Source organism: Mesoplodon bidens (assembly GCF_964165515.1).
Source record: "Mesoplodon bidens genome assembly, chromosome: 12".
NCBI lineage: Eukaryota > Metazoa > Chordata > Mammalia > Artiodactyla > Ziphiidae > Mesoplodon > Mesoplodon bidens.
The window spans coordinates 57,989,727-58,002,496 of record NC_138168.1 but is presented as its reverse complement, the minus strand read 5'-3'; the positions used below and the strand labels follow the sequence as shown (position 1 = coordinate 58,002,496).

The 12,770-nt window shown below is 37.6% G+C and overlaps 1 protein-coding gene across 1 annotated transcript in view; it reads right to left on the bottom strand.

The window, feature by feature from the left end:
- TRMT11 (tRNA methyltransferase 11 homolog) overlaps nucleotides 1-12,770 on the bottom strand; it is a 63,383-nt gene that overhangs the window by 43,305 nt on the left and 7,308 nt on the right. The window contains exons 2-3 of the mRNA XM_081251577.1: nucleotides 4,699-4,764; nucleotides 2,595-2,668 (exon numbers count right to left, since the gene is read on the bottom strand). Coding sequence (XP_081107703.1) covers nucleotides 2,595-2,668; nucleotides 4,699-4,764 — 140 coding nt within the window. The remainder of the gene's footprint in view (nucleotides 1-2,594; nucleotides 2,669-4,698; nucleotides 4,765-12,770) is intronic.

The following is a 12,770-nucleotide window of genomic DNA, read 5'->3' as shown; positions in this document are numbered from 1 at the left end:
AGCACAACTTTGTGCATCTGAATTCAATTACTTTATGATTGTAAGTAATGCTGCCATTAGGACTGAGTATACTATCTTCTGAAAATGAATTCCTCCTTTCCCTTGTAATGAATTATAGAAAGAGGGCCTCTACAGTAATACTACCCTTACTTAGCTAAGTAAGAGCTAACAATATAACTCAAAGTACCAGGGACTGTTCTAAGGCCATTTAATATTAATTCACATATTCCTCACAGGAATCCTATTAGGTAGCTGGCAGTATCATCATCCATTTAACCAATGAGGAAACTGAGGCACAGAAAGATTAAATAACTCTCTCAGGTCACATAGCAATTGGTTAAGCTAAGATTCAAACCCAATCCATCTGACTCCAGAATCTATACACTGCTTCTCAGATATAAATATGCAAAAAGACAGGAACTCCAGGCCATTCACAGGAAAGGCACAGACAATTCCATAAATCATAATTATCCCTAATGAACAATTATACGGTAATTTATAGGAACTAATGCTTGTAGTGATAACCTAGAATCAGTAAAAATGAAATAATACTCCCTACCCTCTTTTTCAGAAAGAATTTATATAACATTAATAAATTTATACTTAAATGGCAAAATAAAAATATTAGATATATAACATCATAAGCTTCAGTTATAATTGGAACACTGGAGTAACACCTTTTGTGATTTAGATTTCGGAGTAAACGGTTTTCATATATATGACTGCACTATTATGATCCCTATTTTAGAGATTATAAAACTTATATGAATTGCCACATCTCATGGGTGCTACATAAATAAGCATGGATGTCAACTTACTAATATAATATCAATATGACCTAAAATATTTCACTGATTATAGCAGTAATAATGAAACCTTTCTGACAAATAAAAATGCTTTAAGAAACTATGCTTTGAGGGAAGAAGGGTAATAGAATGGGGAAAGATACACAAGGAGCACCAATGGTTTCTGTCATGGTTTATTTCTTTAAAAAAAAAAAAGGCTGTGGCACATATCTCAAAATGTTGAGATCTAACAAGGTAGGTACCTAAGTGTTTGTTATATATCACTGCTTGTGATATGCTCATACTAGTCCATGTTAAAAATAAGTCAAATAAAATCAACTTTCAATCCCTATTCTACCACAAAAAAATTTGAATTTAAGTTAGCTTTGAATGCACAGTTCTAAAAGTCTATTAGTTCCAGAATAATTAATGCTACAATTAGAACTTTAAATTTTATCCTCTGAAAATGAATTCCCCCATTTCTATTAAATTTATAGAGAGAGGGCCTCTGCAGTAATACTGTTCTTATTTAGTTATCACTTAAGGTATAACCTCAGCTATGCAAAATATACAGAGACTAAAAAGCAGCCAGGGACATTATTTCATAATGTTATACAACTATTACACAACTATTTATTGTGCCATTACTCAAATATATTCATCAGAAGATATGAGCTTTGAAGGAAGTATACAAGTTCTGGTTCTCAAGTAGCTATTTTAAACCTATAAGCTTTACCTTTGGAATTCAAACACCTCTTACAGCCATAAATTTTAATACGCTAATGTAGAGTAATAATTATTCAAAGGATGTGTTTCTTAGTTCTGTTTCTGCTTTCTAGTCATTTTTATTGACTAAGTAAGACCCATCAACAAGCCTCAATTTATGAGATTAGATTTAGCACTGCAGCTAATTTTCAATAGGATAAATTTAATATGTGGGTTGTAGTCTATTCAATAATATAGCAATGACATACTATGCTATAAAGTATTGCTAACCATGCTAACAGAACTAGATATATGTAAATTCTTATTTGCACTGCATTATTAAATATTGTAATTTCTAAGCAAAAAGAAGTTTTCAGAAATCTTTGGGGGCAGGGGGGCATGTAAAAAAAAAGCAACTCAAGGATAACATAAGTTGTTCAGTTCTTAAAATGGTAGCTAAAAATGCAGTTTAATTTTCAAACCCAAAGATAGAATTCTCCAACAATTAAAAAAAATGAAAAAAAGAAAAGAAATGAAAAAAGAACAGATACTAATGATAAAAGCTAGAAAACACTCAGGCAGGATAAATAAGGATGACATCATTATATTAATCCATATCAAGATATGATAATCAGAGTTCCTCTAACAAATAAAACAGAAAACATACTTTATGGTAGTCCTCATTTTTTGTCATCTTACACTTCACCAATCTGTTCATCTAACTAAAAACCATCTATAAGAAAAACATTTTTAGGTTTTCAATACTTTGGTTATAATTAAATGTGGCATTTATCCTATGTAATAACATAGCATTTACATCTTACACCATATGCTTGCTTAATGTAGAAGGTAAAAAAAATTATTCTAAAGCAAGTGTTTCTGCATTTCACCACTGAAATTCTCTCACCCTCAGTTTCAGCAGATAACTCTCCTCTGTTCTCCTACCACCATCCAGTGGCAAATACATGTAACTACAAGCTAAGCTGAGCTCCCCAAACAATCAACCCCTTCTACCTTCTGCCAACATAAGCAAAAAATAGGACAGAGTCGTTATGAGAAGTCTGGTTTACACTCATGCAGGAGGACACTATAAGTTTTTCTTACTTGGCACACACTGTCCGTTTCATTAAGTTTCTGGCAATATCTTCAGAGGGAATGCTAAGAATCCAAAAAGGAGACTGAAAGAAACAACAATATATGGTTTTATGGCCTCATATGCTTTTGTTTAAGAAGTCAATAAGGAGAGATTCCTATCTGCTACTTTTATGTAAGAATATCTGATTTGACACTCACCAAAATAAAAATTGCTCCAATAGTTAAAAAAAAAAGTAAATTATTGGGCTTCCCTGGTGGCGCAGTGGTTGAGAGTCCGCCTGCCGATGCAGGGGACACGGGTTCGTGCCCCGGTCCGGGAAGATCCCACATGCCGCGGAGCGGCTGGGTTCGTGAGCCGTGGCCGCTGGGCCTGCGCTCCGCAACGGGAGAGGCCACAACAGTGAGAGGCCCGCATACCACAAAAAAAAAAAAAAAAAAAAAAAAAGTAAATTATTTTAATAGGTAACCTGTTAAGATAATACAGTACAATATCAGAACACTTTTATAAATGACTGTATAAATGAAAACATCAGCAAATTTAAGGATATTTAAACTTCAGGTTAATTTTGTATTTGCTCTTTTATAGTTTGATCAAGAATTAATGAGTATTTTACCCCAAAATATAATTTCAGAATTTTTTATTGTTGCTAATTATTTCTTATAACACAGCTATTTTATTTTTAACTACTAAGTAATGTATTTCTTTGAATGATCCCTTTTTTTCTAGGTAGTTGTGGCCACCCGAGGGGGTGGGAAACATAGTTATTGTCTCTGCAATAACTATGATGGAAAATTATACAGTATATTATTAAATTATCATTTATTGGGCTTCCCTGGTGGCACAGTGGTTGAGAGTCCGCCTGCCGATGCAGGGGACATGGGTTCGTGCCCCGGTCTGGGAGGATCCTGCATGCCGGGGAGTGGCTGGGCCCGTGAGCCATGGCCGCTGAGCCTGCGCGTATGGAGCCTGTGCTCCGCGACGGGAGAGGCCACAGCAGTGAGAGGCCCGCTTACGGCCAAAAAAAAAAAAAAAAAAAAAAATCATTTATTTTTATTATTTTATCTAAGGAAAAAAGTTCCCAAGTGCATCAGCGGGTTTTAATACCCAAGATTATAGGCACTTCTGTGCTCCACCCAGATAACCACTTGCCAGAATGCAGCAAAATGTAGCAGGATCCTAACCTCAGTTTAACACCCTCACCCAGTTATATCCACACTCTCCCTCTTTTCCTCCTCCCTCAATAAGTGAAATTCATTCAGGAGTACAAGTCCAACACCAGGAGACTTTCAACTTAAGTTCTCTCATCTTTTGTGAAAAGTCCTCCCTGCCACACCCAGCCTTTATTCCAATATTTACACTACCCTACAGAAAAATTCAAAATAATCCAAACAGGAAAAAAGATGGTCATGTCAGTATTATTTTTATTAGGAAAAATTTAAATGCAACCTGAATGAAATGAAATCATTAGATAAATTACGGCAGAGCTAATCGATGGAAAATATTACAAAGCCCTGTTAGTAATGAAAGCTATGCAGAAATATGTGCCTATATTAATGTTATCAAATGAAAAAGAGATGCAGAAGTTCACTGGTAGCAATACCACTGAGGGGAAAAAACGTATACGAAAAAAGACTAGAAGGCAGTACCCCAAATTATGTCATGTCAAGGAAGAAGAATTGTGAATGATTTTTTTTTCTATTTTCCAAACTCCTCTGATAAACCGTCAAATACAAAATATATAAATAAACTCAAAATTTCACACATGCACAATTACAAATTTTAAAATGAGTACCAATATAAGCCTGAAATTCAGCTAAATTCTAAACTCTAATTATACCTCATCAATAGAAGACAGCCCTTTTTCCAATGAAGCAACAGATATAAATTATGGTAAAACTGTTGAACTACAATTTAAAAACTAATAAAATAAGTGAATACTGGAAATAAATCTAACTTTCCAAAACCAAAATTTCTCTAAAATATCCTTTTTATTCAATTGCCCCTAAAAACAGACACAAGTAACCATAAAAATATAAATTTAAGATTTTGAGTTCTTCTCTTTAAATCCAAGGTTCTACATATGGTCTAATGAAAAATACAAATTCAACTTACCTTTCCATAAGTTTCCTGACTATTGGTGAACTGACCTCCAAAAAGTGAAAGCAGAGACTGTATTTCCTATATTGAAAATATCAGAGAGAGAATACATTTTAACACAGGGAACTTAAAGTCTATTAAGATGCAGTTATAACACACACACAAGAAGAGCAGATTATCTACCTAAGGTGTTTAAATGTCAATACCAGAAAAATTACAACTCTGGGTTCTAAAAAAATTTTACAGTCACAATCATGGTGAGTAATTTCTGAGAAATTTTAGAAAAAAGAAAAAAAAAAGCATTGCCAAAAAACTTTGAGAAAATGCCCTGATTTTTAAAAGGAAAAAGCAGATTACAGAAACAATAGATTAGTAAATCTGACAATGGATCAATACAAATAAGTTAGATGATTTGAGGATGTTCAGAAAAGAAAAAACATGTTCGTAATGATGTTTAGGATTCCTGTGTTTTCCCTTTGAATATTAATATCATAAACATTTTCTTCCTTGGCATCAGGACTGCAAATTTCTCAGTAGGAAACAATATACTTTTCATTGGACATTTACGTGTTTTCAATTTTATCAGTTTAAAACAAAGCTAAATACTTATTTTCACAAATATATGGCTTTTTCCATTTGAGACTGTTTCTTTAAAGTAGCATTACTATACTCAGAGATGTGAAAAATTTTATGGCTTCTTAGAGTATATGTGGTCAAAATACGTTTTTTATTTCTAACATCTTTATTGGAGTGTAATTGCTTTACAATGGTGTGTTAAGTTTCTGCTGTATAACAAAGTGAATCACCTATACATATACATATATCCCCATATCCCCTCCTTCTTGCGTCTCCCTCCCACCCTCTCTATCCCACCACTCTAGGTGGACACAAAGCACAGAGCTGATCACCCTGTGCTATGCAGCTGCTTCCCACTAGCTATCTATTTTACATTTGGCAGTGTATATATGTCCATGCCACTCTCTCACTTTGTCCCAGCGTACCCGTACCCCTCCCCGTGTCCTCACTTCCATTCTCTACGTTTGCGTCTTTATTCCTGTCCTGCCCCTAGGTTCTTCAGAACTTTATTTTTTTTTTAGATTCCATATATATGTGTTAGCATACGGTATTTGTTTTTCTCTTTCTGACTTACTTAACTCCCTATGAGACTCTAGGTCCATCCATGTCACAACAAGTAACTCAATTTTCTTTCTTTTTATGGCTGAGTAATATTCCATTGTATATATGTGTCACATCTTCTTTATCCATTTATCTGTCGACGGACACTTAGGTTGCTTCCATGTCCTGTCTATTGTAAATAGAGCTGCAATGAACACTGTGGTACATGATTCTTTTTGAATTATGGTTTTCTCAGGGTATATGCCCAGTAGTGGGCTTGCTGGGTTGTATGGTAGTTCTATTTTTAGTTTTCTAAGGAACCTCCATACTGTTCTCCATAGTGGCTGAATCAATTTACATTCCCACCAACAGTGCAAGAGGGTTCCATTTTCTCCACACCCTCTCCAGCTTTTATCGTTTGTAGATTTTTTGATGATGGCCATTCTGACCGGTGTGGGGTGATACCTCATTGTAGTTTTGACTTGCATTTCGCTAATGATTAGTGATGTTGAGCATCCTTTCATGTGTTTGTTGGCAATCTGTATATCTTCTTTGGAGAAATGTCTATTTAGGTCTTCTGCCCATCTTTGGATTGGGTTGTTTGTTTTTTTGATACTGAGCTGCATGAGCTGCTGGTATATTTTGGAGATTAATCCTTTGTCAGTTGCTTCATTTGTAAATATTTTCTCCCATGCTGAGGGTTGTGTTCTTGTCTTGTTTATGGTTTCCTTTGCTGTGCAGAAGCTTTTAAGTTTCATTAGGTCCCATTTGTTTATTTTTGTTTTTATTTCCATTTCTCTAGGAGGTGGGTCAAAAAGGATCTTGCTGTGATCTACGTCATGAATTGTTCTGCCTATGTTATCCTCTAAGAGTTTTATAGTGTCTGGCCTTACATTTAGGTCTTTAATCCATTTTGAGTTTATTTTTGTGTATGCTGTCAGGGAGCATTCTAATTTCATTCTTTTACATGTAGCTGTCCAGTTTTCCCAGCACCACTTACTGAAGAGGCTGTCTTTTCTCCACTGTATATTCTTGCCTCCTTTATCAAAGATAAGGTTACCATATGTGTGTGGGTTTATCTCTAGGCTTTCTATCCTGTTCCATTGATCTATATTTCTGTTTCTGTGCCAGTACCATATTGTCTGGATTACTGTAGCTTTGCAGTATAGTCTGAAGTCAGGAAGCCTGATTCCTCCAGCTCCATTTTTCTTTCTCAAGATTGCCTTGGCTATTCGGGGTCTTTTGTGTTTCCATACAAGTTGTGAAATTTTTTGTTCTAGTTCTGTGAAAAATGCCATTGGTAGTTTGATAGGGAGTGCATTGAATCTGTAGATTGCTTTGGGTAGTAGAGTCATTTTCACAATGCTGATTCTTCCAATCCAAGAACATGGTATATCTCTCCATCTATTTGTATCATCTTTAATTTCTTTCATCAGTGTCTTATAGTTTTCTGCATACAGGTCTTTTGTCTCCTTAGGTAGGTTTATTCCTAGGTATTTTATTCTTTTTGTTGCAATGGTAAATGGGAGTGTTTCCTTAATTTCTCTTTCAGATTTTTCATCATTAGTGTATAGGAATGGAAGAGATTTCTGTGCATTAATTTTGTATCCTGTTACACTACCAAATTCATTGATTAGCTCTAGTAGTTTTCTGGTAGCGTCTTTAGGATTCTCTATGTGTAGTATCATGTCATCTGCAAACAGTGACAGGTTTACTTCTTCTTTTCCAACTTGGATTCATTTTTTGTTCTTCTCTGACTGCTGTGGCTAAAACTTCCAAAACTATGCATAATAATAGTGGTGAGAGTAGGCAACCTTGCCTTGTTCCTGATCTTAGTGGAAATAATTTCAGTTTTTCACCATTGAGAATGATGTTGGCTGTGGGTTTGTCATATATGGCCTTTATTATGTGGAGGTAAGTTCCCTCTATGCCTACTTTCTGCAGGGTTTTTATCATAAATGGGTGTTGAATTTTCTCGAAAGCTTTTTCTACATCTGTTGAGATGATTATATAGTTTTTATTCTTCAATTTGTTAATATTTTGTATCACAATGATTGATTTGCATATATTGAAGAATCCTTGCATTCCTGGGATAAACCCCACTTGATCATGGTGTATGATCCTTTTAATGTGCTGTTGGATTCTGTTTGCTAGTATTTTTGTTGAGGATTTTTGCATCTATGTTCATCAGTGATATTGGCCTGTAGTTTTCTTTTTTTGTGGCATCTCTGTCTGGTTTTGGTATCAGGGTGATGGTGGCCTTGTAAAATGAGTTTGGGAGTGTTCCTCCCTCTGCTATATTTTGGAAGAGTTTGAGAAGGATAGGTGTTAGCTCTTCTCTAAATGTTTGAGAGAACTTGCCGGTGAATCCATCTGGTCCTGGGCTTTTGTTTGTTGGAAGATTTTTTTTTTTTTTAATTTATTTTTGGCTGCATTGGGTCTTCGTTGCTGCATGCGGGCTTTCTCTAGTTAGGGCAATCGGGGGCTACTCTTTGTTGCGGTGCGCAGGCTTCTCATTGTGGTGGCTTCTCTTGCTGCGGAACACAGGCTCCAGGCACACGGACTTCACTAGTTGTGGCACACAGGCTCAGTAGTTGTGGCTCACGGGCTCTAGAGCACAGGCTCAGAAGTTGTGGCTCATAGGCTTAGTTGCTCTGCGCATGTGGGATCTTCCTGGACCAGGGCTCAAACCCGTGTCCCCTGCATTGGCAGGCGGATTCTTAACCACTGTGCCACCAAGGAAGCCCTGTTGGAAGATTTTTAATCACAGTTTCAATTTCAGTGCTTGTGACTGGTCTGTTTATATTTTCTATTTCTTCCTGGTTCAATTTCAGAAGGTTGTGCTTTTCTAAGAATTTGTCCATTTCTTCCATGTTGTCCATTTTATTGGCATATAGTTGCTTGTAGTAATCTCTCATGATCTTTTGAATTTCTGCAGTGTCAGTTGTTACTTCTCCTTTTTCCTTTCTAATTCTGTTGATTTGAGTCTTCTCCCTTTTTTTCTAGATGAGTCTGGCTAATGGTTTATCAATTTTGTTTATCTTCTCAAAGAACCAGCTTTTAGGATTAATTGTCTTTGCTATCATTTCCTTCATTTCTTTTTCATTTATTTCTGGTCTGATATTTATGATTTCGTACCTTCTGCTAACTTTGGGGTTTTCTTGTTCTTCTTTCTCTAATTGCTTTAGGTGTAAGGTTAGGTTGTTTATTTGAGATGTTTCTTGTTACTTGAGGTAGGACTGTATTGCATAAACTTCCCTCTTAGAACTGCTTTTGCTGCTTCCCATAGGTTTTGGGTCATCATGTTTTCATTGTCATTTGTTTCTAGGTTTTGTTTTTTTTTTTCTTTTTGCCGTATGCGGGCCTCTCACTGTGGTGGCCTCTCCCGTTGCAGAGCAACAGGCTCTGGACACGCAAGCTCAGCGGCCACGGCTCACGGGCCCAGCTGCTCCGCAGCATGTGGGATCCTCCCGGACCAGGCCACGAACCCGTGTCCCCTGCATCGGCAGGCGGACTCTCAACCACTGTGCCACCAGGGAAGCCCTCTAGGTATTTTTTTATTTCCTCTTTGATTTCTTCAGTGATCTCTTGGTTATAGAGTATTGTTTAGCCTCCATGTGTTAGTATTTTTTACAGATTTTTTCCTGTAATTGATACCTAACCCCATAGTGTTGTGGTTGGAAAAGAAACTTGATATGATTTCAAGTTTCTTAAATTTACCAAGGCTTGATTTGTGACCCAAGATATGATCTATCCTGGAAAATGTTCCATGAGCACTTGAGAAGAAAGTGTTATCTGCTGTTTTTTAGATGGAATGTCCTATAAGTATCAATTACGTCCATCTTGTTTAATGTATCATTTAAAGCTTGTGTTTTCTTATTTATTTTCATTTTGGGTGATCTGTTGGTGAAAGTGGGGTGTTAAAGTCCCCTACTATTATTGTGTTACTGTCGATTTCCCCTTTTATGGCTGTTAGCATTTGCCTCATGTATTGAGATGCTCCTATGTTGAGTGCATAAATATTTACAATTGTTATATCTTCTTCTTGGACTGATCCCTTGATCATTATGTAGTGTCCTTCTTTGTCTCTTGTAACATTCTTTACTTTAAAGTCTATTTTGTCTGATATGAGGATTGCTGCTCCAGCTTTCTTTTGATTTCCATTCTCATGGAATAGCTTTTTCCATCCCCTCACTTTCAGTCTGTATGTGTCCCTAGGTCTGAAGTGGGTCTCTTGTAGCCAGCATATGTACAGGTCTTGTTTTTGTAACCATTCAGCCAGTCTATGTCTTTTGGTTGGAGCATTTAGTCCATTTACATTTAAGGTAGTTATCGATATGTATGTTTCTATTACCATTTTCTTAATTGTTTTGGGTTTGTTACTGTAAGTCTTTTCCGTCTGTGTGTTTCCAGCCTAGAGAAGTTCCTTTAGCATTTGTTGTAAAGGTGGTTTGGTGGTGGTGAATTCTCTTAGCTTTTGCTTGTCTGTAAAGGTTTTAATTTCTCCATCGAATGTGAATGAGATCCTTGCTGGGTAGAGTAATCTTGGTTGTAGGTTTTTCCCTTTCATCACTTTAAATATGTCCTGCAACTCCCTTCTGGCTTGCAGAGTTTCTGCTGAAAGATTAGCTGTTAACCTTATGGGGATTCCCTTGTATGTTTATTGTTGCTTTTCCCTTGCTGCTTTTAGTATTTTTTCTTTGTATTTAATTTTTGATAGTTTGATTAATATGTGTCTTGGCATGTTTCTCCTGTATGGGACTCTCTGGGCTTCCTGGACTTGACTATTTCCTTACCCATATTAGGGAAGTTTTCAACTATAATCTCTTCAAATACTTTCTCAGTCCCTTTTTTTCTCTTCTTCTTCTGGAACCCCTATAATTCAAATGTTGGTGCATTTAACCTTGTCTCAGAGGTCCCTGAGACTGTCCTCAATTCTTTTCATTCTTTTTTCTTTATTCTGCTCTGCGGTAGTTATTTCCACTATTTTATATTCCAGGTCACTTACTGGTTCTTCTGCCTCAGTTATTCTGCTATTGACTCCTAGAGAATTTTTAATTTTATTTATTGTGTTGTTCATCATTGTTTGTTTGCTCTTTATTTCTTCTAGGTCCTTGTTAAACGTTTCTTGTATTTTCTCCATTCTACTTCCAAGATTTTGGATCATCTTTACTATTATTATTCTGAATTCTTTTTCAGGTAGACTGCCTATTTCCTCTTCATTTGTTTGGTCTGGTGGGTTTTTACCTTGCTCCTTCATCTGCTGCGTATTTCTGTGTTTTCTCATTTTGCTGAACTTACTGTGTTTGGGGTCTCCTTTTCACAAGCTGCAGGTTCGTAGTTCCCGTTGTTTTTGATGTCTGCTCCCAGTGGGTAAGGTTGGTTCAGAGGGTTGTGTAGGCTTCCTGGTTGTGTAGGCTTCCTGGTGGTTCAGAGGGTTGTGTAGGCTTCCTGGTTGTGTAGGCTTCCTGGTGGTTCAGAGGGTTGTGTAGGCCTCCTGGTTGTGTAGGCTGGTTCAAAGGGTTGTGTAGAACTGGTGCCTCATCTGGTGGATGAGGCTGGATCTTGTCTTTATGGTGGGCAGGACCACGTCTGGTGGTGTGTTTTGGGGTGTCTGTGAACTTATTATGATTTTAGGCAGCCTCTCTGCTAAAGGTGGGTTTGTGTTCCTGTCTTGCTAGTTGTTTGGTATAGGGTGTCCAGCACTGTAGCTTGCTGGTCATTCAGTGGAGCTGGGTCTTAGCGTTGAGATGGTGATCTCTGGGAGAGCTTCTGCCGTTTGATATTACGTGGGGTCGGGACGTCTCTGGTGGTCCAATGTCCTTAGCTCGGCTCTCCCACGTCCGAGGCTCAGGACTGACACCTGGCTGGAGCACCAAGACCCTGTCAGCCACATGGCTCAGAAGAAAAGGGAGAAAAAAAAAAAGAAAGCAAGGAAAAAATAAAATAAAATAAAGTTATTAAAATAGAAAAAAACTATTAAAAATAAAAAAATTAAAAAGTAATAAAAAAAGAGAAGGAAATAAAGAAGAGAGCAACCAAACCAAAAAACAAATCCACCAATGATAACAAGTGCTAAAAACTACAGTAAAAAAAAAAGACAGTCAGAACCCTAGGACAAATGGCAAAAGCCAATCTATACAGTCAAAATCACACAAAGAATCATACATATACACACTCACAAAAAGAGAAAAAGGAAAAAAAATATATATATATATTTAAAATTTAAAAAGGAAGAGAACAACCAAATCAATAAACAAATCTACCAATGATAATAAGCTTTTAATACTAAACTAAGATAAACATAAAACCAGAAACAAATCAGATGCAGAAAGCAAACCCCAAGCCTACAGTTGCTCCCAAAGTCCACCACCTCAATATTGGGATGATTCGTTGTCTATTCAGGTATTCCAGAGATGCAGGGTACACCAAGTTGATTGTGGAGATTTAATCCGCTGCTCCTGAGGCTGCTGGGAGAGAGTTCCCTTTCTCTTCTTTGTTCGCACAGCTCCTGGGGTTCAGCTTTAGATTTGGCCCATCTCTGCGTGTAGGTCGCCTGAGGGCGTCTGTTCTCTGCCCAGACAGGACGGGGTTAAAGGAGTGGCTGATTCGGGGGCTCTGGCTCACTCAGGCCGGAGGGAGGGAGGGGTATGGAATGCAGGGTGAGCCTGTGGCAGCAGAGGCCAGCATGAGGTTGCAGCAGCCTGAGGCGTGCCTTGTGTTCTCCCAGGGAAGTTGTCCCTGGATCATGGGACCCTGGCAGTGGCGGGCTGCACAGGCTCCCAGGAGGGGAAGTGTGGATAGTGACCTGTGCTTGCACACAGGCTTCTTGGTGGCTGCAGCAGAAGCCTTAGCGTTTCATGCCCATCTCTGGTGTCTGCGCTGATAGTCACGGCTCGCGCCCGTCTCTGGAGCTCATTTAGGCGGTGCTCTGAATCCCCTCTCCTCGTGCATCCCAAAACAATGGTCTC